This window comes from Panthera leo, chromosome E1 (genome assembly GCF_018350215.1).
Source record: "Panthera leo isolate Ple1 chromosome E1, P.leo_Ple1_pat1.1, whole genome shotgun sequence".
Taxonomy (NCBI): Eukaryota; Metazoa; Chordata; class Mammalia; order Carnivora; family Felidae; genus Panthera; species Panthera leo.
The window spans coordinates 2,172,484-2,190,607 of NC_056692.1; the positions used below are offsets into that span (position 1 = coordinate 2,172,484).

The 18,124-nt window shown below is 60.5% G+C and overlaps 2 protein-coding genes across 12 annotated transcripts; both read left to right on the top strand.

Annotated features, from left to right (window-relative positions):
* The first annotated feature begins 755 nt into the window (after nucleotides 1-755).
* On the top strand, nucleotides 756-4,389 carry LOC122206043. Of its 9 annotated transcripts, none has more exons than XM_042914784.1 (10): nucleotides 756-925; nucleotides 1,401-1,574; nucleotides 1,948-2,055; nucleotides 2,191-2,262; nucleotides 2,491-2,579; nucleotides 2,677-2,931; nucleotides 3,262-3,468; nucleotides 3,570-3,707; nucleotides 3,951-4,103; nucleotides 4,255-4,389. In XM_042914784.1, the coding sequence occupies exons 2-10, from the start codon at nucleotides 1,549-1,551 to the stop codon at nucleotides 4,311-4,313; spliced, it is 1,107 nt and encodes a 368-aa protein (XP_042770718.1). In that variant the 5' UTR covers nucleotides 756-925; nucleotides 1,401-1,548; the 3' UTR covers nucleotides 4,314-4,389. The 9 variants fall into 9 exon arrangements, with proteins under 9 accessions (XP_042770718.1, XP_042770719.1, XP_042770721.1 ...); XM_042914785.1 differs by having other exon boundaries at nucleotides 1,419-1,574; XM_042914782.1 differs by lacking the exons at nucleotides 756-925; nucleotides 1,401-1,574 and adding exons at nucleotides 1,069-1,153; nucleotides 1,809-1,853 and having other exon boundaries at nucleotides 1,944-2,055.
* Nucleotides 4,390-4,915: 526 nt separating this feature from the next.
* On the top strand, nucleotides 4,916-17,712 carry ACAP1 (ArfGAP with coiled-coil, ankyrin repeat and PH domains 1). Of its 3 annotated transcripts, XM_042914778.1 has the most exons (23): nucleotides 4,916-4,933; nucleotides 5,104-5,165; nucleotides 5,716-5,773; nucleotides 10,128-10,247; nucleotides 10,440-10,493; nucleotides 10,591-10,649; nucleotides 10,911-11,094; nucleotides 11,208-11,252; nucleotides 11,368-11,463; nucleotides 11,580-11,654; nucleotides 11,745-11,854; nucleotides 13,381-13,432; nucleotides 13,524-13,624; nucleotides 13,985-14,108; nucleotides 14,214-14,425; nucleotides 14,959-15,028; nucleotides 15,176-15,270; nucleotides 15,355-15,524; nucleotides 15,958-16,133; nucleotides 16,575-16,684; nucleotides 16,767-16,877; nucleotides 17,194-17,243; nucleotides 17,529-17,712. In XM_042914778.1, the coding sequence occupies exons 2-23, from the start codon at nucleotides 5,113-5,115 to the stop codon at nucleotides 17,627-17,629; spliced, it is 2,226 nt and encodes a 741-aa protein (XP_042770712.1). In that variant the 5' UTR covers nucleotides 4,916-4,933; nucleotides 5,104-5,112; the 3' UTR covers nucleotides 17,630-17,712. The 3 variants fall into 3 exon arrangements, with proteins under 3 accessions (XP_042770712.1, XP_042770711.1, XP_042770713.1); XM_042914777.1 differs by lacking the exon at nucleotides 4,916-4,933 and having other exon boundaries at nucleotides 5,023-5,165; XM_042914779.1 differs by lacking the exon at nucleotides 4,916-4,933 and having other exon boundaries at nucleotides 5,023-5,165; nucleotides 15,961-16,133.
* The last annotated feature ends 412 nt before the right edge of the window (nucleotides 17,713-18,124 follow it).

The window sequence follows — 18,124 nt, forward strand, 5'->3', positions numbered from 1 at the left end:
CCAGGTATGCTTTACGGCACTGCCGGGCAACGAAGCATCCCGGGCTGGGGAACTAATGACCACCGCGGTGGGAACAGAAGGACGACGGGGTCGGGCAGGCTTGCTTTACGGCACGGCCGGGTGACGGAGTGGCTCGGAGTGGGGTGCAGACTTGGGCGGCGAGCTCTTGCGACACTAGAAGAAACGACCGCCTCAGGCATCTTTACGACGCAGGGGGTGCTGGCCCCCCACCTTCAGCTTTGCGACAGCGGCCCCAACGACCCCGCCCCCGCCGAGGCAGGCGACGCCTTGAAGTTTTCGCTTTACGGCAACAGGAGGAGGTGTCTTCCCTTCGCGCTGCGCCCTTCGACGCCGTAAGAGCGGCGTCTGGAGCATCCAGAGAAGGGAACCGGTAGCTTTATAAATAAAAACCTCTGCCCTCGCACCGAGACCGGATATATTTTGCGACACTGTCGCAGTCCCTCCACTGTGTAGCGCACTTCTCGTGAGAGGCAAAGCGCGTCGACTGGGGGGGGGGGGCAGGGAAGGGGCTCGTGATATTCCTAAACAAGCCCACTTGAACTCCAATCTAGCCAAACCCTTAAATTTTAAAGCCACGGATGAAGAGTCCAATGAAACCCTGGCAGGCAGATTCAAGCAATGGCACTGACGGTGCTGCCCCCAAAACCCCGAACTATCAAGCCCCCCAGCCCAGCTGTCCGAGCTCGCGCTGAGGTTGGAGGACTATGACGTCACAATTAAGGCTTCCGCCCCATGACCGGGACCCCTGACTATGATTGGATAATTCGGATGAAGGCGGTGATGGGGAAGAAGGGCGGGAACAAATCCCAGAGACAAAGAAAGAAGGCCTTTGGGTGGGGCAGCCGGAGGGGCCCCTAGCCCGAGGTCCCCATATAAAGTCTCGAAGCCGGGGCCGCGGCTCCAGGTAGCTGAGCGGGAGGGGACCCGGGCCTCAGTCCGAGCCCCCGACCTCCACGCCCCTCCGCCCAACGCCACGGTGGGGGCGGGGCCTCAGGGCGGGGCTATGAGGAACAAGGAGGCGGGGCGGGGCGGGGCAGCTGAGAGAGGTCCCCGGATGGGGCCATGGAGAAGCCCGAGGCTCTGGGGGCTGCCGGCGGCCGCAGTGGGGAATCCCCGGGAGAGGCGACCAGGGGTGTGTCCGGAGGAATCACGGTCGAGGCAGACGCCGGGCCGCCCTCCAGCGTAGTCCCGTTTCACGGTTCTGGGCCCTCCCTGCACCCCGGGGGAATCGTAACTCGCAGTCCTGAATCTAGCCGGCCCTCCGGGGGCGTAGCAGTCCTCGGTTCCGGACCCAACCAGCACCCTGGGGAGGTTGCGCACCTCGGCACTGGGTCCGGCCCGTACCCAAGCGGATTACATGGCCCCTTCCCTGAAACTAGAGTATCCGGGACCTACAGGCTCGGGTCCGAGGGGTCTGGGGCGTACAACTCCGGACGCAGTCCGCGCTCCAAGTCGACTTGCTTGCACTCCCACAAACCTTGTGAGGACCGGCCCCGGAGCATCCTAAAAAGCAACGGCTCCGTCTTGATGCAGAAATCCCCCATTGCGGAGAAGTAAAGAGTTCAGCTCGGCTGGCACCCGGCTCGGAGCCCGGAGGGAGGGGTTTCGGGCACTGGAGGGGGCGGGGCTAGGAGGAAGGGGCGGTCCTGAGAACTAGAAGAGAGAGTAGCTGAGGGCTATGGGGTGGGGGGGGGGGGGGGGGGGGGGGCGGGGAATCTGAGCTTCCAGGCCTTCGGGAGAGCAGGTACAGGGTAAACGCTGGCTACGCCGTGTGTGATTATCATTAGGCGTGACCCCCGCCCTCACTGCTACGCCTCTGAGACTACGAGCGGGTACAAGAAGTTTCTGAATGAAAGAAAGTGGGAGGGCTGTGAGGAGGAGGTCGCTGGAAGTTTTCCTACACCTTTCTGTGTCCTCCTATGCCAGGAACAAGTCTCAGCGGTGGGACGAAATGAATATCCTAGTCACCTACCACCCTGCTGACAAGGACTATGGATTTATGAAGGTGGATGAACCCAGCACTCCCTACCACAGGTGCTGAGCCCTCAGCCCTAACTTTTTAGCCCAGACCCTTCCTTATTCAAAGGCGGTGGGGGAGGCAGAGAGGCCCCAGGGATTGGATACTTCCAGATGCTTGCCCCTCACCACTGCTTACTCCCTCTTCTGCAGGCTGCAGGACAGTGATGAGGACCTGCCTGGGGCATCCTCTCCCTCGGTGACTCCGGAGGTGCTGGCCAAGAGGTGAGAGTCCTGCCAGAGGTCAGTAGGGATGTGGGGCCTCTTCCTCCCTCCACCCCTGAGCTCTGAGGTCTGAGCCAGGCCTGCTTTTTGGCCACCAAAATGGGAGGCACTACAATTCCCATCTGGACTGACCAAGGCCAAGGTGGGGGAATTAGCCAGCTACATCTACCACCTGCCCCTCCTCGTTCTCTCTGTTTGGTGCCCGCAACCAGTCTCCCTCCTCTTCAGGTTGGCAAAAATGGACAATCTCTATCCCAAGGTCCTCCAGTATGGTGATACCAGAAGTTTGGGAGCTCCGGACCACTTTTCTAAGACACGTGAGATGAGGGGTCGGGATTGAGCGGAAAGGGGAGGCAGAGTGAACCGTCAGCGAGAGCCTGGCCGGAAAGCCAAGCTGTTTACAATGGCCCACAGACTCCAGTGACTTCGTAAACCGCCGAAAGACACATTACGATGAAGGAAAGATCTTCGAGACTCAGAAAAGTTTTTCCTTCGACGATAATAAGCACAACAACAAAGGAGGCCGTGCCAATACAGGCAGTGACAGTCGGGGCATGATGCTGGACCCAGAGCCCAGGCCTGTGGAGAGAGGCGGGACAGGAGGGCTGGCCAGAGGAGTCAACGATGAGATTGGCCTGGTCACCAGGAACCACATCCGAGAAGCCAAGGGTTAGCTATGGTGGAGCCCCAGGGATTTGTGGGAATTGTAGTCCAGAGTCTTTGCCATACCCTATCTTTCTCAGTGGCCATTGGCCCAGGGCCTTGCTACCTGGGAGGGAGGTAATGGCAGGTGACCCCCAGGGAAGACGGAAGGCGGGTGGGGTGGGGGCCTCATCAGAATAGTCCTCAGGAAGCCCAAGAGAACCGTGGGGGATGGAGAGGTCACTGGGATTTTCTAATACGGGAAGAGGCCGGAGAAGTGAGATGAAAACCCAGGGCTGGAACTTCTCCCCTGTGGAGGGGGCCATAATGGACACCTGGGGGTCCTGGATACCCTAGGTGGCCATAAGACCCAGATGGACTTGGATGATTCGGCAGATTCCCCTGCCTTCAGAAATCAGTGCCGAGCTTCAGCCACCGTCAGGTCAGGCCAGGAAAGTGGTCTGCAACAACGAAAGGAGTATTACATCAAAGGAAGATACCTGAGGAGCTCCCCCCACCCCGAGCTCGAGGAGGACACAGAAGATGAGCGAGAGGAGCAGGACAGTGAGAGCTGGGCCGGGTCAGCCTGGGGCGGGGGCGGAGGGGGGGATGCTGACAACCCCAGACCGATGGGTGCCCCGGCCTTGACCCTGTGGTGTCTCCAGGCTCTGCAAACTTGAGCTGGGTGATGGAGAATCCCATAAGCACTGAGGTCCGTCTGCTGGGCCACCCAGGAAGCCCCATTCAGGATCACAAGGCCACCAAGGACCGCCTGAAAGTGACAGTGACAAAATCGCAACCTGGTGAGGGCACCAGGCCCCAATAGCTGGCTCTTGACAAGCTCCCCTCCCCCCACCCCCCTTCTTTGCATACCAGTGTACCTTCAACAGATGCTAAGAGCGGCCTCCGGCATCCTGGCGTGCAGGCCCACGTTGTACAGAGAGGAACGAGGGAGGCTCAGAAGGGGTTGGGACCCCCTCCAGCTTGGCACTAGCTGTTGGTCCCGCGCCTCCCCCTGATTCCCCTTTGCCCCCACCCCCCTCCAGGTACCGCCCTGTCCTCCAAAGACAATGGGTCCAGATCAGAGTCAGGCTGGTGTCAGTGCCTGGCACCCAAGGGGCTCACCTGGCAAAGGCCAGAAAGCTTGGAGAGGCAGCCTGGCAGCCACCGGAAGTCCCCAAACCAAAACCAAAGCAGACGTGAGCCTGGGCGGGTGGGGGGCAAGGGGGCGGCCTGAACCGGCCCCGGAGAGAGGGCCCGAATGGGTGGGTTCTAGGGAGTTTCAGGGTCACGCGGGCCGGATCTCCTGCCTCCTGCAAGGAAGCCAGTAACCCAGTCATCTCTCCCCAGATGAAACCCTGCGTCTTCAATGGACACAAGAGGGGGAAGCCAAACAATGGAAAACGTAGCCAGCTGGGGATGGGGTGGGTCCCCGCCTCCCCCTGCCCACCGTCCTCGAGGTGGACAATAAAGAAAAGCGCAGGAGTCTCGGTGCTCGAGTCTGTGGCCCTGCACGGGCCTGCTCAGCCACAGAGGAGAGGGGCGGAGGGAAGGACGTCTGCATACAGGAAACCACAGCAGGCAGAGGAGCGGAGAAGAAAGCTTGGAACAGCCTGGGGCACTGGACTCAGGGAGGGCCTGGGAGGCCCAGAAGGCCCCCCCACTGCAGCAGGGGGACGGTGGTTGGTGGGACCCCAAAACCACGAATGTACCAATGTCCTCTTTAATTCCTATGACATCTCTGGGCGGGGCGGGTTGGGGGGGGGGGGAGGGTGTCATGCCCATCTTCCAGATGAGGAAACTGAGGAATCAGAGAGCTTGCCCAGGGTCCCACAGTCTCTGAGTGACAGAATCAGGGCTGGAGCCTGTATCTGCCAGTCACCCCCAGCCCCCGGCCCCGCTAAAGGAGAAAAAAGCGGGGAAGGGGACTCTGGTAAGAAGGGGACTGCAGATAGTCTGTGTGGGTGGGGCTGTGGCTTTTCCGCCTGGCCCCGCCTCTGCCCCTCCCAGTACTGCCTGCAAGTGTGAGGTGAGAGCTCCTCCTTGCACATCCCTAACCCTTAGGGAAGGGATTGAGCCCCCTCCCCCACCCCCAGGCTCTCCCCAGGAGAGGACCCCCCCCCCTCCTCCTCACCAACCCCTCCTGGGGCAGGGAGCGCTTCCCCCTGCAGCCCCCGCCCGTCTGACCCCCCCGTGCAGCGCAGCAAGATGACGGTCAAGCTGGATTTCGAGGAGTGTCTCAAAGACTCACCCCGCTTCCGGTAAGTGTGCGCAGGTCTGGGTGGCAGAGGGGGTGAGGTCCGACCCCCATCCCCAATGGACACACACACACGCACACGCCCTTCCCCAGGCCAGATGTCCTTCCAGGGAATGAGTCTCAACGGGACAAGATGGAGCTTCTAGGCCATTCGGAGGACATAGTAGCACCTTTCCTATGAACCCCCCCAGACTCTGATGCTCTCTGCCCCCTTCACATGCAGAGGGGGCCTCTCTAGCCCCTCTTACCCCCAGAGCGGACACTACCTCCTCGGCTCCTGGTACCCCCGCCCCTCCCCCAGCACCTGCTGGGGCGGTTAGCAACTTCCTGCCCTCGCCACATCCACCCTCCTTCTGCCCTTCCTGCTCTGGCCTGGGCCCTACTAGCTTTCAGACTGCGCGGAGTGAGGGAGGCGGCCAGGGCTTGCGGACAGGTCCCCGACCCCATCAGCCTTTCCTGTCTACGCCCTTACCCCCTCACCCCAGCCCCAGCCCTCCGGGGGCGCACAGACCAGATGGGCCCAAGCTCTGTTCCCGTGACCCCTCTTTTCCCAGAGCCTCTATCGAGCTGGTGGAAGCCGAGGTGTCAGAACTGGAGACCCGGCTGGAAAAGGTGACATGGGCAGGGGACCCAGGATGGGGTAAATATGAGAGGGGCGAGGCCAGGGAGAAAATCGGAGACCACGAAGGAGTTCCAGGGATTTGTGAATGCTAACCGTGCGGGGTCAATACTTTGGGGGCTATAGAGAAGCAGATGGAAGTTCCGCACCCTCAAAGAGCTCGAGGTCCTGGAAGACAAGACTCACTTGGGGGCTTTGCCGGGTCAGCTGTGAGCCCGGGCCTCAGGACCGCAAGACCGCTCTGCCCCCAGGGAGCTCACAGCAGCTTTTGGGAGACAAAGCAGTGAGACACTTAAACACGGGACAGTAGGGCCCTCCGTGGCTACTCTTGATAACATGTGCACACACACGTGTGAACACTCCCCGCCCCTTTAGCGGGTTTGGTTTTTCTCTGTAGCATTTACCCCAGTCTCACGTGTTACATACGTATTGGTGCGTGAGCTTTCTACCGCCTGCGTAACAAGTTATGCCGAATTTAGCGACTTAAAACAACACACGTTTGTTGGCGTAGTTTCTGTAGGTCAGGAGTTGGGCGCGGCTCAGGGTCCCACGGGCTGCAGTCCCATCTGAGGCTCAGGGTTTCCTTCCAAGCTCGAGTGGTTGTTGGCCGACGTCAGCTCCTTGCTGCTGCGGGACTGAGACCTTCACCTCCTCGAAGCTGCCGGGTGCCCTGTCATGTGGCCCTGCCCCTAGACAGCTTGCTTCCTCAAGGCCAGCTGGAGGAGCTTTCTAACTTTTTTTTTCATTTTATTTATTTGACAGAGAGAGAGAGAGAGAGCACAAGTGGGAGAGAGGGGCAGAGGGAGGGAGAGAGACAAACTCAAGCAGGCTCCACACTCAGTCCAGAGCCCGTGGAGGGGCTTGATCCCGTGACACTGGGATCATGACCTGAGCTGAAATCAAAGAGTCAGAAGCTTAACCGACTGAGCCACCCAGGCACCCCAGTGACAAATTAACATATATTTTTTAATTAAACTGTTGTCCTTTGAGTTAATTGAAGACTCACAAGAAGTCACAAGATGTTAGAGGTCCCATGTACCCATCGCCCAGCTTCCCCCAATGGTGGCATTTGGGGTAATGCTGGTACTTTACCAAAAAGCAGGAAATTGACGTCGTCATGGTACAATGACTGTCTGTGGACCTTACCTGGATTTTACCTGTTTTGCATATACAGTTGACTTTTGAATAACATGAACATTAGGGGCACTGACCCCCCCCCCCCCAGCACAGTCGAAAATTTACATATAATTCTTAAATCCCCAAAGACTTTACTGATAGCCTGCCACCGACCAGAAGCCTTACCGATAACGTAAACGGTTAATTCACACGTATTTTATGTGATATGTGTATCGTATGCTGTCTATACAATAAAGGGAGCTAAAAGAAAGAAAGTGTTATTAGGAAAATCATAAGGGGGCTCCTGGGTGGCTCAGTCGGTTAAGCGTCTGACTTGGGCTCAGGTCATGATCTCACAGTTCATGAGTTCGATCCCCACGTCGGGCCCTGTGCTGACAGCTCAGAGCCTGGAGCCTGCTTCAGGTTCTGTGTCTCCCTCCCTCCCTCTCTCTCTCTCTCTGCCCCTCCTCCACTCACACTCTGTCTCTCTCTTTCTCTCAAAAATAAATAAACATTAAAAAAAAATACTCATAAGGAAGAGGGACACCTGGCTGGTTCAGTCACTGGAGTGCGTGACTCTTAATCTCAGGGTCATGAGTTCAAGCTCCACGTTGGGTGTAGAGTTAAATACGTACATACATACATAATTAAATTTTTAAAAAATCAGGGGTGCCTGGATGGCTCAGTTAGGTAAGTGTCCAACCCTGAATTTGGCTCAGGTCATGATCCCAGGGTCATGGGATCGAGCCCCCATGCCGGGCTCAGACCTAAGAGTGGAGCCTGCTTGAGATTCTCTCTCTCCGTCTCCGCCCCTCCCTCCCTCCCTCACACACCCGGACACGCACGCACTCTCTGTGTCTAAAAGAAAGAAAAAAAGCACAAGCGAGAGAAGATAACATTTACCGTACCGTATTTATCACAAAAAGTCCACTTCTTCATGGACCAGCGCGGTTCAAACCCCTGCTGTGCGAGGGTCGACTGTCCTTTTTTTTCAAAACAAAACAAAACAAAGTCTGTGTGTGCCATTCAACGGCGCTCTCTCACATGCCAGCATCTCGTTCAAGCCCTTAAAGTCACCGCAAGGAGCTCTTGAGATACCCTCCCCTGCCTGCTCTGATCCGCTCATCCGTTCTCCTTCTCCGGACGTTTGTCATTGCTACAATGTTACTTGAAGCCATACGCTGTGTGACCTCTCAAGATTAGCCTTTTTTGTCCTTGTTCTCTCTCGGAATAACGCCCCTGAAGTTCGTTCGGTTTGCTACACGTTAGTACAAGTAGTTCACGTGTGGATAGTTCCTTCCCTGGCGCGGCTCAGTGCTACTCCATTGCATGGACCCCCGAAGAGGCTGAGTTGTGGTTAGTTTCCTGATGGTGGCTGACCCTGTCAGTCACCTTCAGGTGAAGCCATACCTCCCTGCAGCCTTCGCGAGCCCTAGGAAGTGTTTTTCAGTTTTCAAAAACCCACTGAGAACCCACACGGCCCAAGTCCTCTTGAGCCCCCTCTGCCCAGGATTTTTCCACAGAGGTTCCCTGGTGGTCTCCTGTCCCCGGGGCCTGACCTGAGGGGCTCCACAGACACTTGTTCCATCCCTGCTGGGGTGACTCAGGCCAAAGCCGAGTCGTGTCACCTCAGGATGTAATGCGGTGACTGGTGACCGAAGATAACAAGGGCCAGAGGTCAGGAGATCTCACTTTGGTTTCTGACTCAGCCACCTGGCCCTACCAGAGGGACCCTGCTCAGGCCTGTCAGCTGTCCCCTTGTTTCTTTTATTTATGTATTTAATTAATTGATTAATTTTAACATTTGTTTATTTTAGGGAGACAGAGCATGAGCGGGGGAGGGGCAGAGAGGGACAGAGACACAGACTCTGAAGCAGGCTCCGGGCTCTGAGCCACCAGCACAGAGGCCGATGCTCAAACTTGTGAACCGTGAGATCATGACCTGAGCGGAAGTCGGAGGCTCAACCGACTGAGCCCCCCCCACCCCAGGCGCCCCAACTGTCCCTTGTTTCTCAAGCCTCCTCAGTTGTCAGTCGAAGGCGCCAGACAAAATGGGCCCTGGGAACACCCCAACGTGCTATCCTTGTCCTGGTCTGTTCCTGTTCGTGAGGAAATTGCTCAGTGAGCCCAGAATGGGAAAACTCCTGACAGTAAAGACTGCTAGAATTTATTTATTTATTTAAAAAAAAAATTTTTTAACGATTACTTATTTTTGACAGACAGAGAGACAGAGCATGAGCTGGGGAGGGGCAGAGAGAGAGGGAGACACAGAATCCGAAGCAGGCTCCAGGCTCCGAGCTGTTGGCACAGAGCCCGACGCGGGGCCCGGACCCACAAACCGCGAGATCATGGCCTGAGCCGAAGTCGGACGCTTAACCGACTGAGCCACCCAGGCGCCCTTAGACTGCTAGAATTTTTTTTTTTTTAATTTTTTTTTTCAACGTTTTTTATTTATTTTTGGGACAGAGAGAGACAGAGCATGAACGGGGGAGGGGCAGAGAGAGAGGGAGACACAGAATCGGAAACAGGCTCCAGGCTCCGAGCCATCAGCCCAGAGCCCGACGCGGGGCTCGAACTCACAGACCGCGAGATCGTGACCTGGCCGAAGTCGGACGCTTAACCGACTGCGCCACCCAGGCGCCCCTAGAATTTTTTTTTTTTAATTTTTTTTTTTAACGTTTATTTATTTTTGAGACAGAGAGAGAGAGAGAGACAGAGCATGAACGGGGGAGGGGCAGAGAGAGAGGGAGACACAGAATCGGAAGCAGGCTCCAGGCTCCCAGCCATCAGCCCAGAGCCCGACGTGGGGCTCGAAGTCCCCGACCGCGAGATCGTGACCAGGCGCCCCAAGACTGCTAGAACTTAAGGCCACCCAGGCAGCACGTTCACCCTGTGAGGCAGACAGTTGCGTGAGGAACTGGAGTTTCTGGAAAGCTCTGGATCCAGGCAGCCAGGTCAGGGCAGGGAGGGATATGTGGAAGTGGACGCAGAAAGATGGGTTGGAGCCAGCTGACACTGGCTTCGGTGACAGGCCGGGAGGACTTTTCTTCTAGGCACAGAGCAGTGCGAGCAAAGCAGCAGAGGTGAGAAAGCGGCAGCTGTGTGTTCACAACCGGGAGTACTGGGCTGGGCCGCAGAGTTGCTTGGGCGAGGCTGGGAAGGAAGGGAGAGGGACGGGGGGCTGCTGTGAGGGGGTCACACAACTCCCTGCTCCCCCCTGTTGCTTCTTAGCTCCTCAAACTGGGTAACGGCCTCCTGGAAAGTGGCCGCCATTACCTTGCGGCCGGCCGCACCTTCATTGCTGGCATTTGTGACCTGGCCCGTCTGGGTCCTCCCGAGCCCATGATGGCGGTATGTAGGGGGCCCCCTCCTGCCCCCCGGAGCAGGCTGGGTGGGGGGCCTGGAATGCAGAGATCCTCTGGGAGGGGAGGGGAGGGGAGGGTCGGCCTGGGGTCTGCGGGGCCCAGGCCAGAGCGGGGCTGGGTCCGGACATGGCGGCCCAGCTGCCCCACGCCTGCTCTCTCTCTGACTCTCCGTGCCCAGGAGTGTCTGGACAAATTCACCGAGAGCCTCAGCCACAAGCTGGACAGCCATGCGGTGAGCGGAAGCGGGTGGGGCTGGGGCTGGGCTGGGGGAGCCCTGGGCTGTCTGCGGCCTGACCCTCACCTGCCAGTGTCTGCTCCCCTCCCCGCAGGAGCTGTTGGACGCTACCCAGCACACCCTGCAGCAGCAAATCCAAACCCTGGTCAAGGAGTGAGTGTGGGGGGGGACCCGGTCCTCCGTCCCTCGTCCCGTTACCACGGGGGCCTCCTTCGAGGCAGGAGCCGTGCAGTTGGGGGTTTCGGGTGACCTGACAGCTGTCCCCCATCCCGACACCTCCTCGGAGGCCCGTCCGGAAGGCCGCGAGCGGGCCTCCACCGGGAACCACTCCGCCGGGGACCATTCTGCTGGGCTGGGGTTGGGGGGGGTCCAGGAGGGGTACCCGTGGTTGTGTGTTGTCCTTCCATCCCGCAGGGGTCTCCGGGCTTTCCGAGAGGCTCGCCGGGATTTCTGGAAGGGGGCTGAGAGCCTGGAGGCTGCTCTCATCCACAATGCCGAGGTCCCCCGGCGCCGGGCCCAGGAGGCCGAAGAGGCCGGAGCCGCTTTGAAGACTGCGCGGGCCGGGTACCGGGGACGAGCACTGGACTACGCCCTGCAGGTGACCGCCCGGCCTGTCCCCCAGGACCCCTCGGGGCTGGAGAGGCCCCGGTGGGCGGTGGGCGGGGGCGCTGTGTTTTCGAGACTCACCTGACGTCTTTCGGGGGCCCTCAGATCAACGTGATCGAGGACAAGAGGAAGTTTGACATCATGGAGTTTGTGAGTTGGGGGGGGCGGCAAGTGCCACGTGACGAGGAGCCTGCGGGGCGGAGGGAAGAGGGAAAGACAGGAGGGTCCCTCGTCACCTCTGCCCCCTGCCCACCCTGTCGCCCAGGTGCTGCGTCTGGTGGAGGCCCAGGCTACCCATTTCCAGCAGGGCCACGAGGAGCTGGGCAGGCTGGCCCAGTATCGCAGGGACCTGGGTGCCCAGGTGGGGCTGCGGAGAGCGGGCGGTAGCGGAGGGAGGGGGGGCGCTCCAAGATGCCTCTCCTGGCCCGGTTCAGGAGAGGGGGCTGGGGACATCTGAAACGCCCCTCCCGTGCCCAGTTGCACCAGCTGGTCCTGAATTCGGCTCGCGAGAGGAGGGACATGGAACAGAGGCACGTGCTGCTGAAGCAGAAGGTGAGGGTCCCCCCGCCCGCAGGGGGGTGCGCGGGGCCCTGCGCCCCAGCCTCTGCCTGTCAGCTGCCCGGGACCCTCCTGTGCCCCCAGGAGCTGGGCGGGGAGGAGCCAGAACCCAGCCTAAAGGAGGGGCCTGGCGGCCTGGTCATGGAAGGACACCTCTTCAAACGGGCCAGCAACGCATTTAAGACGTGGAGCAGGTGAGGAGAGGACCCCCAGTCACCCACACCCGCTCAGGTAAATGTTTCCTGAGTGGTTTGGTGTGCTAAGCGCAGTGAGAAAACAGACAACACCCGCCGCCTTCGGGGAATTTCTGTTCCATCAGCAAAGACACACGGTAAACACGACAGTGAGTTATGTTACGTTACAAGGTGAGAGCGGCATCGGAGAAAAATAATAAAGCAGGGGATGCAGAGAGCTGCGGGAGGTTGCAGTTTTAAATTAAAAAAAAATTTTTTTTTGATGTTTGTATTTGAGAGAGACAGAGCGTGAGCGGGGGAGGGGCAGAGAGCTTGGGAGACACAGAATCCCAAGCAGGCTCCAGGCTCCCAGCCGTCAGCACAGAGCCCGACGCGGGGCTCGAACTCCCAGACCGCGAGATCATGACCCGAGCCGAAGTCGGAAGCTTAACCGACTGAGCCCTCCAGGGGCCCCGGGGTTGCAGTTTTAAAGAGGGTGGTCAGGAAAGGCTTCATGAGAAGGTGACTTCTGAGTGAAGACTTGAAAGGTATCTGGGGGGAGAATGTTCTAGGCGGAAGGAGGAGCCAGTGCGAAGGCCCTTGAAAAGCCCAGGGCATTGGAGAAACAGAGAGGGCACTTGGGCGCGGACGCGGGAGGGAGGAAGAAGCTGTCGGAGGTGCAGTCGTTGCTCACAGAGACGTGAGCCACGATAGGGCCTTGTCGGCTTCCGGCTTCCGTAGGGACTTAGGAGCCGCGACAGGTGTGGGGCAGGGGTGTCACCTGCTCTGACTCCGCTCCTTCCCCTTCCAGGGCCACTGCCAGCCCATGCAGGATATTTGTGCAAAGTAGAAAGTTGAACCCCTTCCGTAAGAAACTTCCATCTGTCAAAAAGTTGTGGCAATAGACTTGGGGCGCCTGGCCGGCTCAGTCAGTAGAGCACGCAACCCTTGGTCTCTGGGGTTGTGAGTTCTAGCCCCATGCTGGGTGTAGCGACTATTTAAAAATACATTGCAGAGGAGCCTGGGGGGGCTCAGTCGGTTAAGCATCCGGGTTCAGCTCAGGTCATGATCTCACGGTTCAGGGGTTCAAGCCCCATGTCAGGCTCTGTGCTGACGGCTCAGAGCCTGGAGCCTGCTTTGGATTCCGTGTCTCCCTCCCTCTCTGCCCCTCCCCTGCTCACTCTCTTTCTCTCTCTCAAAATAAATAAGCTTAAAAATATATATAGAAATATATATACCGTACACATTTTAAAAATTGGAGCCGTAGACCAGTTTTATTGGAAAAGCATTTTACTGCCATCTGCTGGAAAGTTGTCTTCCCAAATGTATCCAATCTGGGTTGTTGGAGACGTGAACAGCCCCGCCTTCCGGGTCCTGACCTGCACGGCTCCGCAGCCCTGTTCTGGAGCATCTGACTGGATGGGACGGTCAGCCCAACCCTCCCAGCCAGATCCTTACGGGGCAGAGGGCGCAGCCTCTGTGCTGTTTCTGTCTCGAGCTCGTCCCAGGGCTGCCCGTGTCCACAACTCTCTTTCCACCTCCTTCAGACGCTGGTTCACTATTCAGAGCAACCAACTGGTTTATCAGAAGAAGTACAAGGTAGGGAGACGCGTCCTGGCTGCCCCGGGCCCAGGGACGCTCCGCCCTGGCTGCAGCCGGCTGGCTGGCCCTCACCACCGTCCCGTTCCAGGACCCTGTGACTGTGGTGGTTGACGACCTTCGTCTCTGCACCGTGAAGCTCTGCCCTGACTCGGAAAGGCGGTTTTGCTTTGAGGTGGTGTCCCCGAGCAAGTGAGTGCAGACGTGGGGGGCGATGCCCTGATGCAGCTAAACCTTTACCGACAGGAAGGCAGGCCAATCGCAGGGGCGTCTTGGGGGCCCCTGTGTAGCACCAGGCATTAACGCTTTGGTGGCTGGATTGGGGGGCAGCCTGGGGGGGGGGGGAGGGTGCCTTTAGGGGCAGCGGATGGGGTGACCGGGGATATTTAGAAAGATGGGACCAACTGGTGCCCAATCTCTATCCGGCTGGTATCTCGTATCTCTTTACGGCGGGTACCGGTTGAATGGCAGGTGAACGTCAGCCCGCCTGTCCCCCCACGCGGCTCCCCCGGCCTCAGAAGCCTCCCCGCCCCACTCTCCCCTCCTGCCCAGGTCCTGCTTCCTGCAGGCCGACTCGGAGCGCCTCCTGCAGCTGTGGGTCAACGCCGTGCAGAGCAGTATAGCCACGGCCTTCAGCCAGGCCCGCCTCGACGACGGCCCCTGGGGGCCAGGCCAGGTGCCTTAACAGGAGGGTGCGGGGGCCCGGCTGCCCTGGGAGACGAGGCACCCCTTCCCCAGGCCCCATGGCCACTCTGTCTCCCCCCGCCCCCGTCTCCCCCAGGGCTCAGGACCCCTGGCCGTGGGCTCCTCTGCCACGCTGGGCTGTGGAGGAACCGCCAGGGGACGGGAATCCGGCGGTGCTGGGCACGTGGCAGCCCAGGTGCAGAGCGTGGACGGCAACGCCCAGTGCTGTGACTGCCGAGAGCCAGCCCCCGAGTGGGCCAGCATCAACCTTGGTGTCACCCTCTGCATCCAGTGCTCCGGCATCCACAGGTCACTACCCATGACCCGAGCGCCGGGGGCTGCTCTCCTTCTGGCTGCGGGGGGGGGGGAGGGGGGGGGGGTTGGGAGGGGGCGGGATTGAGCCCATCACACAGACCCCTCCCTCCCACCCTGTCCCGGCTTCCTTTCTTAGATCCTGGCCGGCCCTGGGCACAGGGTCCTGGTCTGGCCAGAGATGCTTAGTGGCTTGACCGTGGGGTCAGAGGTCTTGAGGGTAGGGGAGCCGCTGGAGAGCAGAGAGAGAAGAGGTCACTAGGTCCCAGCAAGTCTATGAGGCCCTCCGCCCGGGTCAGCGTGGCGGAAGGAGGGGAGCGGCAGGGCGAGAGGAGGGAAGCTGAAGGCCCTGAACGTGAAATGTAGGAGGGCGAAGCGGGACGGTGAGCAGAGCAAGGCCACGTGGCCCGCTGCCCTGCCCCCACCTGGCCAGCACCTCTGCTGCAGGGGGGCCCTGCCTCCAAGTCCTCCTGGGGAGCCGCGGCTGCTGCCACCCCACAAGGGGCCTGACCCCCGCTCTGGCCCTCCAGGAGCCTTGGAGTTCATTTCTCCAAAGTCCGGTCCCTGACCCTTGACTCGTGGGAACCAGAGCTGGTGAAGGTGACTGGGGGGGGGAGGGGGGGGCTCCTGATGGGAAGGGGGACTGGGGGGGGGGCTGAGTCCAGGGGCTGCAGGGCCCTGAGGACTCAGACACTCACCCCTCCCCTCCACCTGTCTGTCTCCGCCTCTGCCTGGGCCCACCCGAAGCTCATGTGCGAGCTGGGGAACGTGGTCGTCAACCGGATCTATGAGGCCCGGGTGGAGGCCATGGCCGTGAAGAAACCCGGGCCCAGCTGCTCCCGGTGAGGTTGGGGTGTGTGTGGGGGGCTGCCCGCTGTGGGGAAGGAGGGAAGACGGTCCCCTCCTTCCCCACCACACTCTCACAGGCAGGAGAAGGAGGCCTGGATTCATGCCAAATACGTGGAAAAGAAGTTCCTGACCAAGCTTCCGGAGATTCGAGGGCGGAGAGGTGGCCGGGGGCCCCCCAGGGGGCAGCCTCCCGTGCCCCCAAAGCCTTCCGTCCGGCCCCAGCCCGGGAGCTTCAGATCCAGGCCAGGTAGAGGGCTGCTGGGGCATCGACTGAGCCCGGCCGTGTGCCCCGTGAGGAGGGCAGAGTACGGAGGCCCGAGCCTTCCCCCCGCCAGTACTGGGGGGTGGGGGAGGGGGCAGACCACAGCAGCACTGGTTTTACCAGGCAAGAGTTGGGGGTTAAGGGAAGAATGGGAAGGAGTGTAGGGCTGGGAATAGGCTGCCGAGGGTGAGTGACGCTTGAGCTGGAGGAGGTGGTTGGACAGGGAGAGGCGAGGGACGCTGTCGATCCCCCCCTGCCCTAGGGACCCCACACACACGTGCACCTCCCACCCCGCACCATCCCGCCTGCACCTCCTACCGAAGTCCCCAGCGTCCTGAAGGCCCTCCCAGAACTGAGAAAGGACCTGTCCCATTAGAGCATCTGCGAACTGTGCTGAGGGTCTCTTCCCACCCCCTAGCAGAGCCCCCCTCTGATGACCTGGGCGCCCTCCACCCTGGGGCCCTGCTGTTTCGAGCTGCTGGGCATCCTCCCTCCCTGCCCACCATGGCTGATGCCCTTGCCCACGGAGCTGACGTCAACTGGGTCAACGGGGGTCAGGAGAATGCCACTCCGCTGATCCAGGCCACGGCTGCTGTGAGTCCTGCCCACTGCCCCGCCCCCACCGTTAGGCTCCTTCTCTCCCATTCCCACGGGGAGTCTGAGCCCTGCTCCTACCCCTCCTCCCACCCTGGAGAGAGTGATAATGATAACCCACAGACACTGGGTTGCGAAGGGTGTGTGATTTGGGGGCAGACAACCTGGGTTTGAATCTAAGCTCCCACCGCTTACAATTGTGAACCTCTCTGCGCCTCAGTTTGCCCACCTGCGAAATAGGGATAGCATACCTCATGTGAGGCTGGACTGCGGCTTTAACGCATGACCTACTGTAAAAAGCTAGGGCAGAGCCTGACCCAGCCGAACCCTTACACTCCTGGCTCCCCTACCCCACCCTCTCAGCTGATCCCATCCTGAAGTATCTTTGGCCTGCTTCTGAAGATGCCACCTTCTCTCCCCGCTTGCAACTTCTCGCTGCAGAATTCTCTTCTGGCCTGTGAGTTTCTCCTCCAGAACGGGGCGAACGTGAACCAAACGGACAACCACGGCCGGGGGCCGCTTCACCATGCGACCATTCTCGGCCACACGGGGTAGGGGCCGCGGGGATGACGGCTGTGGCAAAGAAGGCTCGGGTAGGCCGAGTGGCCGGCTGACCCTCGCTGTCCTTTCTAGGCTGGCCTGCCTGTTCCTGAAACGGGGGGCCGACCTGGGAGCCCTGGACTCAGAAGGCAAGGACCCGCTGACCATCGCCATGGAAACAGCCAACGCTGACATCGTCACCCTGTGAGGAGGCCTGCGGGGTGGGGCTGGAGCTTGCCCTGCCCACTCGGGGCTAACGCCCAGCGGGCCTGGGCCAGCTGGGACTCTGCTGGAGAAGTGCCGTCCCCAGCGTAGATTGGGGCGTGGAGTAGGAAGGGGGCCGGGTAGGGTCCAGGGATGGTGAGTTCGTCCTGAGTGAGGGACATCGATGTTGTTGAACGCCTTTAAGCACTGGACCCTGGGGCAGCAGATGAATTAAACCACCCAGCTTACACGATGGGAAGTCCCAGTGGGGGAAGCGAAGCAAAAGTCATTCATACGTTCATTGCTTCCCCTTCAGGCTACGATTGGCAAAGATGAGGGAGGCCGAAGCGGCTCAGGGCCAGGCAGGTAACGTGCCCCCCGCCCCCGCCCCACACTGTAATTCTGGGCTTCTGGCCCCCGAAGCCCGGTCCCCGTCGCGCCCAGCTGCACTGATTAATGTCATACTTTTGCAACAAATCTGTGGGGGGCGCAGCTGGTGCGCCGGGTCCTCGGAACAAAACGGAGAACCCGCGAGGGCGCTGCGCGTCGGCGCTGCTGTCCCTCCGGCCACGCCGCCAGCGCGCCCGCGGGTCCCCTCACCCCCACCCCGCGCTCGGCCGCGCCCGCCCAGCCCTCCCTCCCCCCACCCAGGAGACGAGACGTATCTGGACATCTTCCGCGACTTCTCCCTCATGGCGTCGGACGACCCGGAGAAGCTGAGCCGGCGTAGCCACGACCTCCACACTCTTTGATCCCAGGCCTTCGTGGGCCCGCGCCCCCAGTCCCCTCTCCCCGGCCGCCGGCCCCTCGGTCAATAAAGCCGCCGTGCTTTGCGCTTCCCGTCGTGGTTCTTTGGCAGGGCGCCGCCTTCGGGCCGGGCCGGGGACTGGGCGCCGCGGCTGCCAGGGTGCGCGGGCGGTTGGGGTTTGCGAGCTCGAGTCACGCGAGGGGCGCCTTCCGGACAAACCAGTGGTAGCTTCGGCCGCAGCCCTGGCGCCGGGCGGCCCCGAGGCGGGGCTCTCGGGCTCGGGCGACGTGGCCAGACGAGTCCGGCCGGGGAGAGGCCGCCCGCGTGGGCTGGGGGCCGGCCTTCCGTGGGGGGGGGGGGGGTTAGCTGGCGTCGGGCCGGGACGGAGAGGCTGGCCTCGGCCACCCCGGCCAGGAGGCATCCCCGGAATGCGGCGGCTCAGCACCCGCCCCCTCGGGAATTCCCTGCGGGAGCGAGCGGGGAGGGCACCGCCTCCAAG